Here is a 21,746-nt window from a genome sequence, read left to right on the forward strand (position 1 = left end):
ATTTTCAAAATATCACATTTTCATGTAATTATCCAACAAGACTTGGTGTGTTTCTGGGCACACATGCTAAGGGAGGAACTGTGCCTTCTTACAGTTTTGTGTTGGAGACAAAAGGGGTGAACTGGCTCTGCTACCAGGTCCATGTTTGACACTAAGGTATACAAGAACAGTTTGATTAAACAGGTTTTTTCTTGTTTGTTTATTTTTGATGAAAGTTGTGGTTGTCCAATGTTCCATAAATATAACTAAAAAGACCTAGAATTATCGGATTATTTTCCATATGATCACACTTCAGATAAAAAACAGAAATGAAACGCCTTGGGAGTTGTAAGGGATAATCAAGTCCCATGACTTCTTCACAGTGTTTATTGATGGCCGACTCACATTGTCTTCATGACAGTGTGTGGAGTCTGTTACCAGGGACAAGCCTGGAGCCATTTCAATGGAAAGCTGTCATGCTCCAGGATGCAGGAGGAAGGTGGAGAAAGCGAACTTGTGACTTCAAAGTTGAAGAATGTGCTGAGATTCGTCCTGGCCCTTCCTGAGTCACTGACTGTGACTTGAGGCCATTTGTGAATCTATAGTCCACGGAAATTTCCCAGTGTAAAAAAAACACAGAATTAACCATGAGAGAGACGCAAGTCCCCAGAGAGCTACGCATAGTACCTTAAGGATGTTGGTTTGTCTTTTCTTTCTTTTTTTTTTTTTTTAAATATATTTCTTTTGAAAGTTACGAACAAGGAGGGAATGAGAGAGAGAGAGCAAGTTTCCACATGCTGGTTACATCTTCAAATGCCACAAACATCAGCACTGGGTCAGGCAGGAGCCAGGAACTTCACCCAGGTTTTCCAGATGGATGGGAAGTACCTGTGTACTTGGGCCAGCTGCTGTTGCTTTTCTCAGGTCCTTGGCAGGAAACTGGATTGGAAGTCCAGCATCCAGGACAGGAGCCTACTCCCCCATGGGCTCCTGGGCTGGAATTACAGCCAGCAGCTGTGTTTGCCATGCCATAGTGCCAGCCCCAGATGTTGGCTTTTCTGAAATCTGGTCCACAATCTGTGGATCCTGCAGTTAACTGTGGATCATGGGCAGGTGTGCTCTGGACGTCACGATGGCTCAGCAAGTGAATCCTCTGCACTGCCAGTATTACACACGGGTCCTGGTTCAAGTTCTAGCTGCTTCACTTCTGATTCAGCCCCCCACTTACGGAGTAGGAAAGCAGCACAGGATGGTTCAAGTCCTCGGGCCCCTGAATCCCCAAGGGAGACCCAGTAGAAGTTCCTGTCTCCTGGCTTTGGATCAACTCAGCTCTGACCATTGTGGCCATTTGGGGAGTGAACCAGCAGATGGAAGATAACTTTCTCTAAGTATCTCTCTATACCCTCTATTAATTTGCCTTTCAAATAAAAAAATAAATAAATCTTTAAAAATATTAGTTTACAACAACTACTCCTGATTAAGTAAAACAAAAACTTTGATAAGGAAAAAAAAGTCTTTTAAATAAGTTGCCAACTACAAGCTCATGGTAAGTGGCCATTGTGATAGCTATAGGTACTTCCTACACAATGAAATAAAGCAATGATCTTTCTACTTTTACTTGAGAAACTCTTCTTTAGAACAGCATAAAACGGTGATTGGGAAGTGGTTAAGAACATGCTTCCATTAGCAAGCTAAGAGAGCAGAGCAGAGCAGAGCAGGGAAGGAAGGACAAGACGGAGGAGGGATGTGTCCTTGTGTTCCTGGAATGGTATCTATCAAGTATATGAAATCTGTTCTCCATATTAATAACTTTAGAAACCTTTTGAAGAAAAGCTCAGTGAATCATGGCAAGTCACGCAGCTGGCTGGAAAACGCTGCCCTGTGGGACTCCTGCGGCCCTCTTCTCATCTGTGGAGGGGCTGGCTGGAGAGGTGCTGAATAGCTTTTATTCCGGATTCTTAAGGGGCTCTTAGAAGGGCTTTGAAAAGCAAGGATTATTTGTGCATCAGAAAAGTGTTTTGAAAACAAAGTTTTTTCCTTCTTTAGTTTGTTTCATTGGTGTTTAAAAAAAACTATTTGGCAAGTACACAAAATTAAAGGCATTGATGAGGATTTATGCTGGTACTGACTTAGTTCAAATGCAAAAAGGAGGAAACCAAACTTACTTTAGCTATTATTTCATTCCAAACTTAGCTATTCATGGTAGAACTATAAAATGTGCCCCTCCTTTAATTGGTAGCTTTAGAAGGTCAGAAACACGGCCCAGTCTTTCCTGTAGAACAGAGGAGGGAAGGTTGCCTGTCTCCCTCCTCCTCTTCTACCTAGGACATAAATTCCAAGCATTTCACATTCTCATTGCTGGTGGTATCCGGGCCCCAGGAGGTCCACCCCCACGATGCTGACAGCTTTTCTGATAGCTTACCCTCCCTTCCCTCCTGCCAGCAGCAATGGACAAGGCAGTGGCCGATGGGATGACCAGCCTTTCTGCCTTTCTTTGCCATTTGCCTTTCCTAGCCCTCCTTTCTCCCAGGGTTGCCTTTGGCTACGTGCCCAGGTCTCAGACATGCTTCTCTAAGGAATCATCCTACAGTACACAAAGACTCCCCCTCCACAGCCCGAGGCCTCAGCAAGCATGCAAGCCTTGCATCCAGGGACGTCTCCCCCTCAGGTCACCAAGGAGAGTCAGGGGGGCTCCTGCAAACACAGCCAGATTGCAGCAAGTGACTCCCAGGAATTAATGAGTGTCTAACTCATTAATACACTAAGTTATCCAAATGCCTTTGAAGAAGCTTGGCACAACCTTGACAGTTGGGGTCTAAATGATCCTTGGATGTTCTTTTGTCCTCCATATGATATCATTTCGGCATTGACAAGGTTTTAAAGGTCCAGCTGTAACTCTGCACCCCAGCAGTGCCACTTAACGGATGGATGAACACAGACTTTTAATACTTGAATCATGCAGAAAGCTGTAAAACTGAAGTGTAATTTCCCAATTTGCACCTCTTCTCCTTGATTTTCTCTCCTGGAAAACAATCTGCCATCAATAATTTTTCATCAACCTTCCTGGAACATTCTGTGTGGACATACAATTTTTAAGGTGGATATGATCGGAATTCCACTGCATACTCTGTTATTGACCTTAAGAATGTAACACTTTCAGAAAGCTTTGCAAAAACACTGAGCTTCAGGTCCTATGGTTATGTTCGTTTTGTTCAGCCCTGACATTATTTGCAAGCCACATGACCCTGAAAATGTGACTTCAGCAGCCCCCTTCTCTCTCTGAACCCACCAGTAATTCTTGCTTCCTGCAATCACTGAGGATGGTAAATATGTTGTATATGGAAAATATGGACCACAGTCTCAGGAACTAAAAAAATAATAATAGTACCTGTGATTATATGGATATATAACTGGTCAATATTTAATGATCTCCCACTCTATGGCTATACTCTAAAAAACTACCAGAGTTCATTTCCATTGCTGCTGCTTTTTATTTCATGTATTAATTGCTGTTTTTTATTATAATTAATGTTATAATCTATAGTCACATGTATTGATCAATATGGAAGCAGTGCTGACAGATGTTTCAGCAGGGATCCAGACAAGTTAGATTCTTAGAACTCAGCTGTGCCCTGGCCCGTGCCCATGAGAGTGGGCTCAGCTGTGCCCTGGCCCTTGCCCCTGAGAGTGAGCTCAGTTGTGCCCTGTCCCTTGCCCCTGAGAGTGAGCTCAGCTGTGCCCTGGCCCGTGCCCCTGAGAGTGAGCTCAGCTGTGCCCTGGCCCTTGCCCCTGAGAGTGGGCTCAGCTGTGCCCTGGCCCTTGCCCCTGAGAGTGGGCTCAGCTGTGCCCTAGCCCTTGCCCCTGAGAGTGGGCTCAGCTGTGCCCTAGCCCTTGCCCATGAGAGTGGGCTCAGCTGTGCCCTGGCCTTTGCCCCTGAGAGTGGGCTCAGCTGTGCCCTGGCCTTTGCCCCTGAGAGTGGGCTCAGCTGTGCCCTGGCCCGTGCCCCTGAGAGTGGGCTCAGCTGTGCCCTGGCCCGTGCCCCTGAGAGTGGGCTCAGCTGTGCCCTGGCCTTGCCCCTGAGAGTGGGCTCAGCTGTGCCCTGGCTCTTGCCCCTGAGAGTGGGTTCAGCTGTAGACATGGCCCGTGCCCCTGAGAGTGGGTTCAGCTGTACCCCTGGCCATGCCCCTGAGGGTGGGTTCAGCTGTACCCCTGGCCATGCCCCTGAGGGTGGGCTCAGCTGTGCCCTGGCCTGTGCCCCTGAGGGTGGGCTCAGCTATATCCCTGGCCAATGCCCCTGAGGGTGGGCTCAGCTGTGCCCTGGCCATGCCCCTAAGGGTGGGCTCAGCTCTACCCCTGGCCGTGCCCCTTTGGATGGGCTCAGCTGTACCCCTGGCCTGTGCCCCCTGAGGGAGGGCTCAACTTGTTTGTCCTCATGTTTACCCACAGTCTTACTATCCAGCTTTAAAATGCTTTCATTCTAAAACATTTTTTAAAAAGACACACAATTTTGCCTAACAATGTTTTCTTAAATGCTGTTTTTGCTCTTGGTCTGTTATGCTGTGCGGATATTTTGGGCAGTTTTATAAAGCCCTTTATTTCTGTTTCTTTCTATGTCTTACTTGGAAAGACCTTCCTGGTTCCTGATATAAATTTACTCATGCTCTCTCGTGCTTTAATTTTGTAAAACTATACTTCTCCAGAAAGTATCTCATTTTATTCTCGTGTGAAAGTTCTTTCAGGAATCTGTTAGGGCTCTTGCCTTGTATCTGCACCTGGCCCTCCCAGCCCCGATCCTCACAGCTGTGGCCCCTGCTTGTGCTGTGCCTTTCGGTTTAAGTGAACTCAGGCTGGTAGGTTGCCAGGTCTCTTCATTCCAGAAGCCCCACTGGAGTGCTCAGCAGAAGTGTCTGGGAGGCCTTTCCTGCTTGCCCATGCAGCCTCCAGGTCCAGTCTGAGCCCTTTCGCAGCGAAGGAGCGAATGAGGAGTCAGGCGGGCTGGGGAACAGCTGCCCCCCAAGCAAGAGTGTAACCCTGTCTCCCTTGCTCTGTGCTCCCCCCAGTCAGGCATGATCCGGACAGAAGATGCAGATTACTTCCTCAAGCCTGTGCCTCCGCACCTGGCCGGCCAGGCCAGCAGCTCTGCCGAGGGCGGCCCTCCCTCCCACGTGCTGTACAAGAGATCCTTGGCCCCAGCTCCCAGGGCCAGCCAGGTGCTGCTGAGCACCAGCGCCTGGGAGCGGCCCAGTCCGCCCTCACGCAGCCTTCACCTGGGGCTCCCCGGAAAGCGGCATTTCTGTGGAAGACGCAAGAAATGTATGTAAGGGCGATTTTCTGTGTGTGCCGAATGATCTGGATGGTTTTCTAAGCCAGTGGGAGATACTTAGTTCGCTGGTTCTCCAGCCCATGCTGGCTGGTAAGTTGAGACTTGGGGTCACTGCTAAGTTCCAGTAGTGACCTGAGAGGGGCCACTGACCGAGTTCAGTGCCCAGCACCCTGCGTGGTGGGTGACAGACAGACAGCACTAAACCTTTTTTTCCCCGTCAAGGTCTGTTCCCTGGGCGGATTGAATGACTCTGCTCAGAGGCACAGAGGGCCTTGGCCCCTCTGCTCAGTAGTCCTGTATTTTGGAGGTCCTGCTGAGGTCATTTATTTAGATGCAATGTGCTTTACCACATCAAAAGGGCAGAGTAGGCATGACTTAGCTGATCTACCATGTATCACCAGGATCTCATGAAAGTTTATTTGTGTTTTATGATGTGTGTTTTCTGCGCTTGGCCCCCAGGCATTCCTGGGCTGTACCTGCCTCCAAGGAGCCTGTCACCCCCAGTGCCCTTGCAGAGCAGTGGGCGTGATGCAGCTCAGGAATTTGGTGATCAAGAGAGTGTGGGAAATCATTTGGTAGCTTAACAAGCAAAGATTAAAGACCAATCAGTTATCAGTGCTCATGTGGTGCCTGAACTGTGTGCTCAAGAGTACAGAGTCTAAGTTGGTGGAACGAGAACAGTGGGCCACCATCACTGCAGGCTGCAGTGTTGCATTCCTAGGCTCCAAGAGGATAGGATATTTTCTGTTCTCTAATTGAATTAAGTAAATATGTATGGTGCTTACGAGGAATCGGAGCTGAAGGGGATCTTCTTCAGACATCTGATGATCCACTTGAAATAATGCGCAAGTGGGAATCAGCTCCAAAAACGGTCAGGCCGGCAGAAATCTTCAACACCAAGACGGTGCCAGCCACTGTTGTCCTTTCCTGTAGTCATCAGCTTCATTGCTTTCTCGTGAACTTATATGACTTGGATCGGGAGCACTGGGTTTTGAGGCCAAGCCTCTGAGGATGCGTCAGCCCACTGGTTCTGTGTGATGGCATTTGCTGTAACTTGCTTTCTGTCTGTCTCCCATAGATATGCCCCAGCCTCCCAGAGAAGACCTGTTCATCCTGCCTGATGAATATAACTCTTGCTTTCGGCATAAACGCTCTCTCCTGAAGTCCCATAAAAATGAAGAACTGAATGTGGAGACATTGGTGGTGGTTGACAAGAGGATGATGCAAAACCATGGCCATGAAAATATCACCACCTATGTGCTCACAATACTTAACATGGTAGGGCCAGCCTCCCTCTGGAGCCGCCTGTGTCACTGCCCAGAATTGAATGTGTGCACACGCGTGGGCCAGCCTCCTCACTGGAGCCGCCTGTGTCACTGCCCAGAATTGAATGTGTGCACACGCGTGGGCCAGCCTCCTCACTGGAGCCGCCTGTGTCACTGCCCAGAATTGAATGTGTGTACACGCGTGGGCCAGCCTCCTCACTGGAGCCGCCTGTGTCACTGCCCAGAATTGAATGTGTGTACACGCGTGGGCCAGCCTCCTCACTGGAGCCGCCTGTGTCACTGCCCAGAATTGAATGTGTGTACACGCGTGGGCCAGCCTCCTCACTGGAGCCGCCTGTGTCACTGCCCAGAATTGAATGTGAGCACACGTGTGGGCCAGCCTCCTCACTGGAGCCGCCTGTGTCACTGCCTAGAACTGAATGTGTGCACGCGTGGGCCAGCCTCCTTCTGGAGCCGCCTGTGTCACTGCCTAGAATTGAATGTGTGCACGCGTGTGTGCCTGTTTCACATTCTACTTTTCATCTGCAGATTCAGATCTCAGCTGAAAAATATTTTATCAGTGATAATTTTGGCTTTACTATGTCCAAACCAAAAGAGCCATTTTTAGACATTTAAAGAATGAGAGAATAACAATCTGACCACTTCTGTGAATTCCTGTGAGCTCGTGAGATGCTCTAAGTAAGCGGTCCTCCACCCCTGAAGGGCAAGGGGACCCCTGGCCTCAGCAGTGGGCAAGGTAAACGTCGTCACACAAGGCTGAAGTGAGTTCTGTCCGTTTCAGGTGTCGGCGTTATTCAAGGATGGGACAATAGGAGGAAACATCAACATTGCAATTGTAGGCCTGATTCTTTTGGAAGATGAACAGGTATTCTGTCCTGGAAACCAATAGTTTTGCATTTTTCCCTTTAATGTGTTTACTCCTGATTCTCCTTTTTTGGGAGACAAAATGATTTCAAATTTTGTGACTCATGCTATGAATTTATTTTTCATTTTAAAAAATTATATTCCATCAAAGATAGTAAGAAATTGCTTTTTGGTGGCTTATACAGAAGTAGGGATGGAAAAGTGGCCTTCCTTCTGTGTGTGGGAAGCATACCAAAAACCCTAACGTATCTTCCGTCACCACCAGGTGCAAGATGCTTGCTGCTACTTATGTGTTTGTGGTTAGAACCACGTGTTGGCCCTGCACCCGTGTCCTGTTGCCTCCCACTCCTCGAGCAGATGGCACTGGCCCTGCACCCGTGTCCTGTTGCCTCCCACTCCTCGAGCAGATGGCACTGGCCCTGCACCCGTGTCCTGTTGCCTCCCACTCCTCGAGCAGATGGCACTGGCCCTGCATCCCTGTCCTGTTGCCTCCTACTCCTTAAACAGATGGCACTGGCCCTCAGAGCCTTCCTTCTCAGATTTTATTTTTGTAGGCATTTTAGAATGTTGATCATGTCGCTCTCTCTGCAGACCAAGACCCAATTATGATCTTGGTGGCAGGAGTTGCCTCCATTTTAGACCTCCCAGGGTGGGGGTGGCAGAAACACCCCTCAGTGCACAAGGAGGGTGAGTGTGGACCACTCGCTGCAACAGGAATGGGGGCGGTGGGCAGCCCTAGCTGTGAAGGTTTCCCCTTCTGTGCAGCCCGCAGCTGATCACCAGTGGTGGGCGGTGGACTCTGGTTGGGCGCCTACGTTCTCTTCCACCCTGGCTAACATCTTCTGAGGGCCCTATCAGCCAGAGACTTCTTCTTTATAACAAAGCACTCATAGATAGTAATTGAACTCTTTCGTAAGAATTAGGACAGGCTTAGACACTGGCTGTGGGATGCCTCTCGTTCTGCGTGCAGGTGGAATTGGGCACATGCAGGACTCTTCCTCGCCTCACTGGTCAGGGGACTCTTCACTCATTGTGTTTTGTGTGAGTGTGTGGTTGGGACAGGGTGCCTCGCAAGTAGGACATCTCAGGTGACAGGTTAATCATTCCTTGTATTAAAATGCTCTCACCCTGGAATTCATCCAAGCTGCAAAGAATAAGCGAGGTTACCGTTTGATCGTACACCTGTGTTAGCTTTAATTAATGCAGTTTTCCTGGAGATTTCCAGCTGCGGAATGTAAGGCATGCTTGGTGTTTAAATCCAGCCTTCGGCTTAGGTGTATCTGACTCTCTGGAACTGACAGAATCAACATTTAAGGAGAATGCACGCTGAGCGGGAGTCAAACATTTAAGTAGACACACTAGCAGAAAATACCTTTAATGAAGTGAGGCTCTGAAGTTGAGCCGTTCCACTCTTCTCTGACAATGCATGGACAAGTCCAGCATTCCTGCCAGCAAGGCCTGGACAACACAGCCTGGGCCTTTCTGGTGGTGTTCTGCCACTCTCCAAACCCCTGTGTTCCCAAGGGCTCTGAGATTCTACTTTCTGCTACGTCACTTCACAGTTGCTCAGTCAGAGCTTGGTCTGTAAAGATGAAGTTTGGGATTTTCTTTGTTGGTTCCTTCTAGTTGGCTTTCACTTTCTAGAGATAAAGTTTTACAAACTGGATGGAAACTTACTTAACACTGGATAACAAATATTGAGAGAAGCATTCATTGAAAGTTGCAGTTGTCCAGTTTGATTCTGCAAGGAACGTGTCTAGATATATTTATGTTCATGCAAAACCATCTATGAATGATTGTTGCTTTATTTAATTTGAAACTTTTTACTTAAAAACAGATTGTATGAATAAAATGTCATTATTGAGTCATTGAACATCCAGTCGGAGTCAGATGCATCCCAATTGTTTATGCAGAGGGCTGGGGAAGGCATGAATGTGTCCACATGTACTGATGATATACCCTCCACTGAATTTTCACCCATAAACGCACATATCAGCTTATGCGCTTCAAGTCCATGGCTGTCCTTGAAGTTCGTCAGGGACAGTTCCTGTGATGACAATGCCTTGTAACATGCTTTTATTCCCTTCCCATGGGGGCCGCGGTCTGTTCACAGCCAGGACTGGTGATAACTCATCACGCAGACCACACTTTGAGTAGCTTCTGTCAGTGGCAATCTGGATTGATGGGGAAAGACGGGACGCGACATGATCATGCCATCTTGCTGACTGGCCTAGACATATGTTCCTGGAAGAATGCGCCTTGTGACACCTTGGGTAAAAGCCTTCAGGGAGTTTTAAGGGCTGCGTGTGGGATGTGCCCCTCTAATGGGTGGCATTTTTTCTGTTGTTCAATAATAACAAAAAGATTTGTAAAGCACAGACTCACACCCCTGCGTGAACTTTAAGCATGAGAGTTAACTTTGTTCATCAGAAGTGAATACTGAGCAAGGAAAACATCCACACAATTCAAGAATTCCTATTTCAAAGAACATGCAGATAATTCTTTTGTTCAATTTTTTCTAGCATTTGTGAGAATGGGATAGATGGGATCAAGTGTGTCTCACTGTGTGGCAAAATAGTACAAGCATTAATGTGCAGAAATATTATAACATTTCCCATTTTGTCATCTCCCTGTAAATGTCTCACCCCTGGTGTTCAGGATGTTGAAGAGCTGTGCACAACTGAGAGGCAACACGCAGTGTTTTCTCGAGTGGTCAGTGTAAAACATTTTCGTACTTCCCAGTACCCAGATAGCCATTTTTCCCCTTTTTATTTCTCTACAAGTTCTTGGGAATTTTTTTTTATCATAAAAGCTTTCCTTTAGGAATCCATTAGCAGAGGTCAGTCTTGTTGTACAGGACCAAGTTAACATAGCACCCTGGATGCTTGATCTTGGAAGGCCTGATGGCAAGGCTGGCTCTTGGCTGGCCTCTGTGCATCCAGAACCCCAGGCTCAAAGAAGTGCCTTGTCTGCCTAAATAGCCTGTGCAAGCAGCAAAATTGAACCTTATCACCTGTTTCCTTCCAAGAGACTGGAGGTTGGGGGACACTGGGCAAACGAGGCCTATGTGGTCAGCCTGCAGTGAAAACCCTGGACAGGGAGTCTCTTGGAAACATCTGTGATAGCCAGCATCCCATGCTCATTGTCACAACTTATGTGGGGAAGTGAGTCAGCCCTGCATGACTCAGCTGGGAGAAGTTACCTAGCAGTTTCTGCCTACTTTCCCTGGGTCTCCTCATGTGTGTTCTCCATTGGCTGACTTTTCTCCATTGAATTGTGGCTGGGGGTCTCACCAATACTCACAGTTAAAAACGTGACGTTGGACATGAGCTTGAAATCTCTCAAAATGACCATAAATCATGCCTGGGACACTGGTCAGTGTTCACAGTGACAAATGTGGCTAGTTTCACTCTAGCTTAGAAACTGAATCTGCAATTCCCTCTTGATTGTATTGCATCAACACTACATGTCCTCTTGGTCTTTATTTCCCATAGGATTTGCACCCATAAGTGGAATGTGTAGTAAATATCGCAGCTGCACCATTAATGAAGATACAGGTCTTGGGCTAGCTTTCACCATCGCTCATGAGTCGGGACACAAGTAAGTAAAACTCTGCAGAGGGTGGGTCCCAGGTCCCCTCTGATGGGCGTGATCACATGGACCCCCAAGTCAGGTCTACAGAGGTAGCTCATGTATTTTGAACGAAAGAATCGGGATCACCAAATGTTGCTTTGTGGACCATTGTTACAGCCACAGCAGCCCAAGTGTTTGCTCTGTTCTGCTGTTCCATCTCTCTGGGCTCAGTGGTGCCTGCAGCTGCTCCTCTGCCTGCCTGTGCCAGTGCTTGGTGATGAGGGCTGGGCTCCTTCCCAGTGAGCAGCCATCAAGGGGCTCAGAAGAAGGTTGGACTGAAGACTCCAACCTGCCCCCCAAGTGGCAATTGTTGTGACTCTCAAGTTTGGGTTCTTATGCATTTTTTTTTTGTAGTTTGTGGACATGGTGTTTGATTGGTTTTCTACATGAGTTAGGAGATTATGGGCATTGGCAAGGGATGGAGCTTGGCAGAGAGCAGTTTGCTCCCCACTTTTCACCCGTGACTTTGGCATTATTGGTCCTGAATTGAGCAAGCAGCACAGAATGGCACTCAGCATGGGCCACGCCAGTCTTGGCAGGTAGCTGTCAGCAGTGGGCAGACTGATGTTGACATACTGTTTTCATGAAAAGCTCACATTTGTACCTGTAAAATAAAAATCTCTTAGCAATGATTTTTTGAAGCTTAGATAAGATTCCTTAGGTTAATAATTCTATAAGCTATGTTACTTACAGCACTGCTTTAAAAAATGCTTTCACAGAGCCCACTTACAGTCTAAGACTTCCCGCAGGTGCCCGGACTAACATGAAAATCAACAGCAATAATGCACACATTGTGTGCCAGACTGAACCTGGACTTGAAATTTCTCTTAGAAAATGTACAATTAGGGGTTATGATTTTTCTGCTGCTTGTTACTTTCATCCTGGTTTCAGTGGCAAAGGGAAAACAAATGCCATGATTGTGATTTGTGTTTTCCAAAACCAACTTCTCCATCTCTATTGAATGATGTGCTGAGATGGTAAGCCCCTGTCCTCTGTACCTGTTCGAAGAATCTGTGTGTGTGTGTGCACGTGTGTGTGTGCGTGCGTGTGTGTGTGTGCGTGTGCACGTGCCTGCACTAAGCAGAGTCCCACTGGGGCTCTGCAGGTCTTGCCTCTGTGAACTGATGACCCCTACGTGAATCTTTTTATCCCATTACTGATCCGTTTGCCATTACAGGTTGATTGACCATTTTATTGCTTAGAAAATTACACCTACACTTTATAAATCTTTCAGTTAAAACGTGATTGTATTTTTAATAGTCTGCTAGAGTCAAAACTTTAAGAACTCTCATTATTGTAACGACATGAGACTTTTCTGCCCTCTGAACCATACCTGACTTTAATTAAACAATGAAGGCAAGAAATATTTCAGTCACCAGGGGCTGAGCCAGTCAGCATTTGATAAGCAGTTGAGATATGAGTATTGGCAGCACCAACCATTGCAGGTGGCAAGCTTAGCTGAAGTTAACAAATGCAAGCGTTTGCACTTACTTTTCTTGGAAGTCAATTATTAATGTTTCCTTTCCTCACTCAGAGTATAGATGTAAAAATAATTTCCTCCAAAGAAGAGAAATCATGTGTTTTTACTTGCGCTGTACGTGGGCAGTGTTTAAAAAGGAGCTCCACAAGGAGAGCGGCCTTGCGGCTCAAGGCTTGGCCCGTAGAAACGACGTGAGCCTTGCCGAGCAGCTGTCTTGATGTTAGACACCAAAGACTGGGGGCTGTGACTCAGCAGCAGTCAAGTGGGGGAGACAGGACATGAAGTCATAAAGCACAGGGACACCATGCCGGCAGCCATGGCTGGCACAGGAGACGGGTTCCCTCATACGTTCGCTAGTGGCGTCACAACTGTGTTAATTGGTGTGAATGCTGTGATGTTTGCCTCGTGTGATGACTTCTTTCTCAGAATGTATCCCCTGTTGTGCAAAACGTGACTCTGTGTGCACAAAATGTTACCGTGTCTGAGAATGGTTGTAACGACAATGGCAGAGGTGACTGTGGTACCTCTTGTTAGGGGAGCACTTTTGAAAGGTTTGTCGTGTGATCACACATGTAGTTCCAACAGAGAAGCCCACCCAGAGCAAGCCCTTGTGTTGCCATCAGTGGCTTGGGTCAGGCTGAGTATTCAGCAGATGTACAAAAATGGAATACAAAGAATGAGTGAGCTAGGGTGTGAGTGAATATTTCATGCCGGTATTGGCGATACCAAGTGCTTGCATACAGAAAGGTTGTGACATATACAACCCAGAAATAAGACACCAAGAATTTTAGGTGACTTGAAGGCAAACATTTGCTCAGTTCAAGCATTCAGTAAGTACTGTGTCTTGAAGAGGGAATTGTCGATTCATGGGTCAGGCATTGTAACATAAACTGCATGCCTTTCTTTTACAACTAGGCCCTGGCTATCATGGTTTATAGGAAAAAAATTATTACCTCACTTTCTAGATTAAAAAAAAAAAACAAGACTCCATGGATAAAGAATTTCCTTGTATCAAAGAGCTCATGAATGATAGAACCAAGATGCAACTAAGGTCGTCCTGTCCGTAACACCTGCTCACTCCTGCCCTGCTTGCATGGCCCTCTCTCTCCCTCTCTGTCCCTCACACTCTCTCCTCTCTCTGTCTCTGTCTCCCTCTCATGGTCTCTTTCCCTCCCTCCCTGTCTCTCCCTCTTTCCCTCTCTCTCACACTCTCTCCTCTCTCTGTCTCTGTCTCCCTCTCATGGGCTCTTTCCCTCCCTCCCTCACACTCCCTCTCTGTCCCTCACACTCTCTCCTCTCTCTGTCTCTGTCTCCCTCTCATGGGCTCTTTCCCTCCCTCCCTCACACTCCCTCTCTGTCCCTCACACTCTCTCCTCTCTCTGTCTCTGTCTCCCTCTCATGGGCTCTTTCTCTCCCTCTCTCTCCCTCTCTGTCCCTCACACTCTCTCCTCTCTCTGTCTCTGTCTCCCTCTCATGGTCCCTGTCTCTCCCTCCCTGTCTCTCCCTCTTTCCCTCTCTCTCACACTCTCTCCTCTCTCTGTCTCTGTCTCCCTCTCATGGGCTCTTTCTCTCCCTCTCTCTCCCTCTCTGTCCCTCACACTCTCTCCTCTCTCTGTCTCTGTCTCCCTCTCATGGTCTCTTTCCCTCCCTCCCTGTCTCTCCCTCTTTCCCTCTCTCTCACACTCTCTTCCTCTATCTCCCTCCCTGTCTGTCTCTCCCTCTCTCACTTTCCCTCTTTCCCTCTCTCCTTGTATCTCTCTACCCCCCTCTCTCTCACTCTCTCATGGTCTCTTTCTCTCCCTTCCTGTCTCTCTCTCTCTCTCTCTTCCTCTCTCATTCTCTCCTCCTCTCTCTCATTCTCACTCTCTTCCTCTTTCTCTTTCTCCCTCTCCCTCCCTCCCTCCATTTCTCTCCTTCTCTCCCCCCCCCTTTCCCTCTCTCTTCCTCTCTCTGCCTCTTCCTATCACACTGCCTTTCCAATAATGAATAAATCATAAAGCTCAAGTACATGTGGAGGCTTTTCTCAGCTGTTGATTTCACTGGCATGTGTGGGGCAATGAGCTCTAAGAAGAGCATCTTCCCTCAGCAGTTTGTACATTAGCAAAATGTGGAGAGGAAAAGGCCCGTTATCTCCACATATGGGAAATGATCACCTTAAATAAGGTGCTGTGGTGCAAAGGAACCAAAATTGTGTGGCACGTGTGAATTGAACACTAAGTTACACTTTGTAGTTGCCGATACTGGCCTTACTTTTCAGATGTGTTCTGTCCATTCTTTCATGACTTTATTCATGTCACTGTTGCCGTAGTCTCCATATGACACTCTGTGGGCATTCGTTATCTTGCAACTGTGACTGTGGGAAGATAGAAGCTGAAATTTGACAGGCACCAGAATCCCCCAGGATTGTCTAGGATACCCCCAAGGCTGGATAATCTCCCAGGATGCCCTCTGGAGGGCCCTGGCTGTGCCACCTCATTAGCAAAGCTTGAGACCTGAAACTTGAAGGAACCACTGAGGTCACATGAGATGAAAAGTTGGAGACCAGAACATCCTTGGTTCCAGGACACTGAGCCTCTGAAGACCATAGTACGTCTTGCTTGCAGGTGGGTCCCAGACAGGCCAGAGACAGCGGCTTAGTGTTCCTTCTAGCTCTCTGTCTCCACAGCAGCTTGCCATCTGGGATTTCAGCTTGACTCATTTTCACAGTCATGACAGCTTTCCTCTGCCATATGGTGGCCCTGGCCTTGACTAATCATCTTTAATAGAACTTCAGAGAATGGGTGGAGACTGCAGTGACCACATCTATATCGCCCTTGGTACCCATCAGGAATTTTGCAGAAACTCAACCATCCTCGCAGGCCAGATTTCCTTGGCTCCACCCTTGCATCACGCTCAGGTTACACTGCTGCCTGGGTCTCGCCTGGGCCCTCACACTGGCTCTGGTCTTGACACTGAAGCCCTGGACAGCTGCATGTTATCTCTCTTTTCTCTGAGAAAAGAGAATGGAAATTCTTTATGTTAGATAAGGAGTTGATATATTATCAAGATTCCAGTGAGTTCTCCTCTCCACCCCACTTTTATGTAGTTAGAGCATCTGCCTCAGCAGGCTTCTGGGCAGTGCTTGGGTTAGGGAGCAATGCACACCTACAGTTTGTTGGATGGACTCTGGAAGCAGTCAGAAGCACTGAACACTCTCCACAATGTTGTGGAGGCTTTGATTTTCATCCTAAATGCAGAGGTAGGAGAGTCCTCACAAGCTCAACTTGGATTAGAGAGTGTTAGATCCTTTAATTTGCTCTTCATTGACAAGCAAACATCCCCCTCTCTCTTTCTCTCCCTCCTAGTTTTGGCATGGTCCATGATGGAGAAGGAAATGCATGCAGAAAGTCTGAGGGCAACATCATGTCTCCTACATTGGCAGGACGCAACGGGGTCTTCTCGTGGTCACCCTGCAGCCGCCAGTATCTACACAGATTTTTAAGGTATGAATTACTTGAGCTTGTGGTGTGAGTCCCTAAGGCATCGTGTGCTCTCCGCCCATGCTGGCTTCCTCAGATGGGGCCCCTTCAAAGATACTTCGAGGCAGATATTAGATCAAACACTTGTTAAATATCCCAGAGTGAGCAGGACTGCTGACTCAATCCCCTGTTCACCTGCAGGCTAAAAAAAAAATACACTGTGCTAACCAGCCCAGAGTGTCCAGTTGCACAAAAATCACCCACAGGCAACTCTGTTGTGTTGTTTTTAAAATAACGTTCTCGTTAGGTGAAAAAATTATACACACATACACACACATACACACACATATGTAAGCCTTAACCCAGCTCTAAGTCTGTTGACTTTGAATCCAATTGTTTAGAAAATATTATAACAACAGAATCCATTTAAGGGTACAGAATAGGAGATAGTAGGGTTTGGCTCTTGAAAAAGAGGCAATCTGTTTATTTATAAATTTCCAAGGAAAAAGGAATGCTGCTAATCAGCCTGACTCTACACTGCATTCTGATGGCTTCGATTTACAATCTGCCTTAAACCTGAACCCAGATCTTTGTGAGCCTCGTCAGACGTCAGTGCCGATTGCAGAGACAGGACCTGGCTTCTGGAAGGCATACACAGCACAGGTTCCCTCCTTCCAGGGGCTCTGTGCACTGATCCCGGGACACTGGAAAAGCCATTCATTTAGAATAGTAGCCCTATACATGCATAAGAAAATTGCGTGGTACAGATTCTGAAAGGATGAAATTATTTGTTTAGAAAGCAGTAGTTATTTTTCAGAGACAACTAACTGATCTGTAAGAAATAGCTTGTCACTGGCCCCGGTGCAGTAATGTAGTGGCTAAAGTCTTTGCCTTGCCTGCTCTAGAATCCCATGTGGGTGCCTGTTTGTGTCCTGGCTGGGCCACTTCCCATCCAGCTCCCTGATTATGGCCTGGAAAATCAGAAGAGGATGGCCCAAAAATCTTGAGCCTCTGCCCTCATGTGGGAAACCCAGAAGAAGCTTCTGGCTCCTGTCTTCAAATTGACTCAGCTCTTGCCATTGTGGCCTCTTGGGGAGTGAACCAGCAGACTGAAGGCCTTTTTCTGTCTCTCCTACTCTCTGTATATTTGACTTTCCAATAAAAATTAATTTAAAAAATAATAATAATTTTTAAAAGGAAAGAAATGGCAAGGTGCAATATAAATTGGACCTGTAGCTGTACTTGACAAACCATACCCTGGCTCCGCTCAGTGCCTCAACATTCCTTCTCTTCCATCCTGAACATGGTCTGCAGGGAATGAGGGGCAGCACCTGCTACAGACTGGCTTTGCATCTTTGTTCCTCATGGAAGACAAACCAATTCCTCCCTTTGCTCCTTAGAGTATATGATAGTATTGTTGGCCCCAGCACAGATGCCTACTCTTATAAAAAGACTTATTTTATTTGAAAGGCAGAGTTACAGGAGGACAGCAAGAGAGAGAGAGACAGAGAGCATTTCCAGCTACTGACCCCTGTCCCCTCCACCCCTCCCCATGAAGGCAAGTTGTAGGTAGGCCGAAGCCAGGAGCCAAGATTCCACTCGATGGGTAGAAGGAGTGCAGACGTCTGAGCCATTGTCTGCCGCCTTCCCAGGTGCAGTATCAGGAAACTGCACTGGAAGTGTTGAGTAACTGGAGCTCACACACTCTGAAACGGGGTGTGGGTGTCCCCCGCAGCAGCTAAATCCACTGGAGAGACCACCTCTTGCTGGGGATGAGAGACGCATGCACTCCTGGGGCAGACACGTGGGCTTGTGCTCTCGCTCCAGCAGGCACCCTGACTCACCACACTCTCCACTGCAACAGGCATGAAAACTGTGCTTGGAGTGCTGCCAGATCCAAAGGAGAGGCCACAGTGGTTGCTTCCCAATGGTATTAACTCGCAGTGCTTCTGGAAAATCATATTTCTGAGGTTTAGTGAAGAAAGCAGGGAAATTGTTCTTCCCATTTCACTAGCAGATTCTAGGAAAAAGCTGGCAGACACAACTGCCTGACCTCAAACACTGGTACAGAACTAACAACTCATTGGAGTAAGAGCAAAAGTTAGATGGCAAGGAAAAGGAAATGAAAACCAGAGAAAAGGATACAAATCAATACGGACACTAAGGAGCTACCTAGTTGTGCTATAGAGGCTTGAAATTTGACAAAAATAAATGAAATATGTTCCTAGTGTTAGGAAGCAGAGCAAATGCCAGCCATTCACAGAAAGCAGAATGACCTAAAGAGACGTCTTGTGACCTAAAATCAGTGTCCAAGGATCTGTATATTTGTGCAACATGATGAGTTTGGACATGTGCACACAATGGTGAATCCACCTCCATCTGGCAGACTTAGAGAAAAAGGGGATTTGCAACCTGTTAAAAATCTCTAGTTTCAGTGGCCAGCTCTGCATTTTCTGGGTCTTTGAAACTTACATATTCTGTCCGTTTAAAAAGAGTTCTTTTTATGAAAGCAACAGTAAGAGCAAGTGAGAGAAGAGAGAGATCTTCCATTTGCTGGTTTAGTCCCCAGTGGCTACACTGGCTATAACTGGGGTGGTCTGAAGCTGGGAGCCAGGAGCTTCTGCTAGGTCTCCTAACACTTGGGCTAGCCTCTACTGCTTTCCCAGGCACCTTATCAGGGAACTGCATGGGAAGTAGCACAGCTGGGACTGGGATGCCAGACTCGCAGACAATCTTAGCCCACAGCAATGGACCATACTTACACGTCTTGCAGTGAAACTGAGAGTGAGTCATTGCAGAAGGCACCAAGAGCACAGTGGCCCATCTGTGCCCGGCTCTGCAGGTGCCACAGGGTGCACAGCCGGCATCTCTGACTTGTTTTACTGAGTCCCTTCTTTTGAGTTCTGCATTCTTGTCTTTGTTTTCTGTTTCTTTCTTTCTTCTTTTTGTGTTTTATTTTTAAGTTTATCTTTGTCCTCTTCTTTTTTCAGTTGCAACACGTAGGTAGCCTTGTTCCTGGGGCGGCGTTGAAGCAGGGCCACAAGTTCCTTTCATTTTACCCCTGCCCACTGTAGGTGTGCTGCCCTGCAGAGTCCCCAGACCCACCTGCCTAACTGCCTCTCCTTGCAGTTCCCTGAACACCTGTAGCCTTTCTCATGAGCGAGCATCTTGTTCATCAGCCATTGGACTCTCCATGCCTTTACCTTGGTCCTTCCCATGAAACATTAAGTCAACATATTTTCCCACTTAACAGGGATGGGGAACGTTTAGCCCCAACCTCGAAGAAACCACGTAAGATCATTTGATCTGGCTCTGTCAAGACAACTACTGGCTGGAGTCAAAATCATTTTTAAGTTGGTAATTTTGTACGACCTACAAAGTGTGTTGTAATAAGCAAATGACTGTTTAGATCCAAAAATAGTCCCCCAGCCCTGAAATAAAGACTATTTTCTGTGTTTTAACCTACCTAGAATGAGGGAAAATTTTATGAACAATATCTGTTTCCTGGTAGTATACACTTGATCTTGCTGTCTTTCCTCTCTATTACCAAAAATGGTAATAGTAACAGTATTCAAACACTGCCCTAGCACATGTCGAACCTTGTTGAGCCCTAGCTACATTCTCAAGGAGTCAGATTGAGATGTGTGGGAATGTTCTCTGCTGGGTCTTACGGCTGTTTTGGTATTGCTGAGCATGTATGTGTGTAACTGTGCTTTCAATAATAAGCAAACGCATTTCCCTTATATGTACAATATTCTTACTTGTATTAAAAAAGAAAATTTAGAATTTTCTGAATCCTAATCCCTTTCTATATTTTCCCAGCTTCTTTTTCAGCAGAGTGAACAAACCTTTGTTACTGTTGTTGTAGTGGTGTTGGTGCTGTTGGTGCTGTTGTTTTTCTAATGGTGCTGTGGTTGTTACTATTGTTGCTGTTGTAATAGTGTTGTTGCTGTTGTAAGGGTGTTGTTGTTGCTGTTGTAATAGTGTTGTTACTGTTGTAAGGGTGGTGTTGTTACTGTTTTTGTAATGGTATTTTTGTTGCTGTTGTTACTATTGCTTTTGTAATGGTGTTTGGTTTCTGTTGTTGCTATTGTTATTGCTGTTGTGATGGTTTTGTTGCTGTTGTTACTGTTGTTGTTGCTATGGTTGGTGTTGGTGTAATGAATTTGAGGAAGGCATGTAAGCACTCTCTCCGTGTAAACTGCTCTGACAGTTTGGAAAGTGAGAAGGTACAAATGTGGATGTGTGGTGAGAACCAACATCATGGAAATCCCAAAGTTTTGAGATGCAAAGAATTATGGAGAGCCTCATAGAGAAAACAGTTACATGCTTGGAGAAGAATTATTCTGAGCACATTGAAAATGGGTTGTAATCTTCCAATCAGAATATGATACTAGAAATGATGACTAAGTTTCTGGAATCGAAAGCAACTTTTGTTCTATGATCCTAGGGTGGCTAAAAAAAAAAAAAAACCAGACTGAAGTAAACTAACTTGGCTTGGTGCTAATGACTAAGACACTTCTATGAAATTTCAGTAGTAAACCTTTATTTTCGGAAACTCTTGGAATTTCCTTTGACAACATGACAATGAACAAATATGTAAGGTTTTATATGCCCACTTATCTGATCGAAAAATTAAATTTCTTCATGAAAATCTCATCAAGGTCACTGTTTACTTGAAGATCAGTTGCAATTAGTGCAATCATGTATTAAGCCTTGATTTCTTTCAGCGATGTGATAAATCTGACACTGTCTTCCCTGACACATTTTCTGACTTCCTAATTCCCAACTACTCAGTCAACTGGTTGTACTCTCCACCGGTTAGGTGGCTGTTTGGCTTTGTCCCCAACAGTGAGTAATGACTCTTCAAATGTCCCTGCCCTCATCCATTATCTGGCTAGCAGTTGGTATATGGAGAGCACAATTGGCTGAGGCTGTCAGCACCACTTTTCTCTATTCTTGGTAGTCAAGAAGGACAGACACTCATTTGCAGTGAATTCATCAAGTTAGTCAATAAGGTTGTGTGTCATTCCATATTAATAGACAAAGCCACATTACAACATGACTCATGCCTTCATGTGGGAGGCCTATCCATTGGGAAATGTTAGCTCATGAATCTGAGTTTAGTAACAGCATGGACTCATCTTCAATTTACTTTTAAAACCTTCAATCCTGTCCTACAGCACAGTGGCTGTGCCTCCCTCTGACTACATGAACTCTAATTTGTCCATGCACAAGGACGGGGACCAGCACCGGAAACTGGCAGTCAGAAAGCCTCATGTGAGCCAAGGGCCTCTGCAGAGTGTGCTTGCCTGGCATTGGTTGCTGTGTTTCAAGTCACATCTTGCTCTGCTGTGTGGTGTTCATGGCCGACTGTTGATGTCACAGTGCCCAGGGATGTGACTTTGTAAGTGGTAGTCTGTCACATGCATTGCAGCATCGCTGTTGTCAGTGTTTAATTTTGTTCGTTCGCATGTAGTGGCACTTCACTGGTGGTTTCATGTGTGCTTCCCTAACGACTTATCAGGCTGTTTTATTTACATTTTGTTATCTGTATCTGTGTTGTTTGATAAGGTGCCTATTGAGAGATTGACATTTTTGATCTATTTATTTTGTTATGGTTGATATTTAAGTGGTATCTAGGTATTTCATATTATATTCCTTTATCAGAGCCATCTTTTTACAAATATTATTTCTGCATCTGCAGGTTTCCTATTCATTTT

General features: G+C 46.4%; 1 protein-coding gene across 1 annotated transcript in view; it reads left to right on the forward strand.

The window, feature by feature from the left end:
- Positions 1 to 21,746, forward strand: part of ADAMTS16 (ADAM metallopeptidase with thrombospondin type 1 motif 16) — an 88,189-nt gene that overhangs the window by 20,062 nt on the left and 46,381 nt on the right. The window contains exons 4-9 of the mRNA XM_040977319.1: positions 5,040 to 5,292; positions 6,381 to 6,580; positions 7,370 to 7,453; positions 9,566 to 9,725; positions 10,947 to 11,052; positions 15,910 to 16,047. Of these exons, the coding sequence (XP_040833253.1) occupies positions 5,040 to 5,292; positions 6,381 to 6,580; positions 7,370 to 7,453; positions 9,566 to 9,725; positions 10,947 to 11,052; positions 15,910 to 16,047 (941 nt within the window). The remainder of the gene's footprint in view (positions 1 to 5,039; positions 5,293 to 6,380; positions 6,581 to 7,369; positions 7,454 to 9,565; positions 9,726 to 10,946; positions 11,053 to 15,909; positions 16,048 to 21,746) is intronic.

The sequence above is a fragment of the Ochotona curzoniae genome, unplaced genomic scaffold (assembly GCF_017591425.1).
Source record: "Ochotona curzoniae isolate NIBS_2020 unplaced genomic scaffold, NIBS_Ocur_1.0 contig_2754, whole genome shotgun sequence".
Taxonomy (NCBI): domain Eukaryota; kingdom Metazoa; phylum Chordata; class Mammalia; order Lagomorpha; family Ochotonidae; genus Ochotona; species Ochotona curzoniae.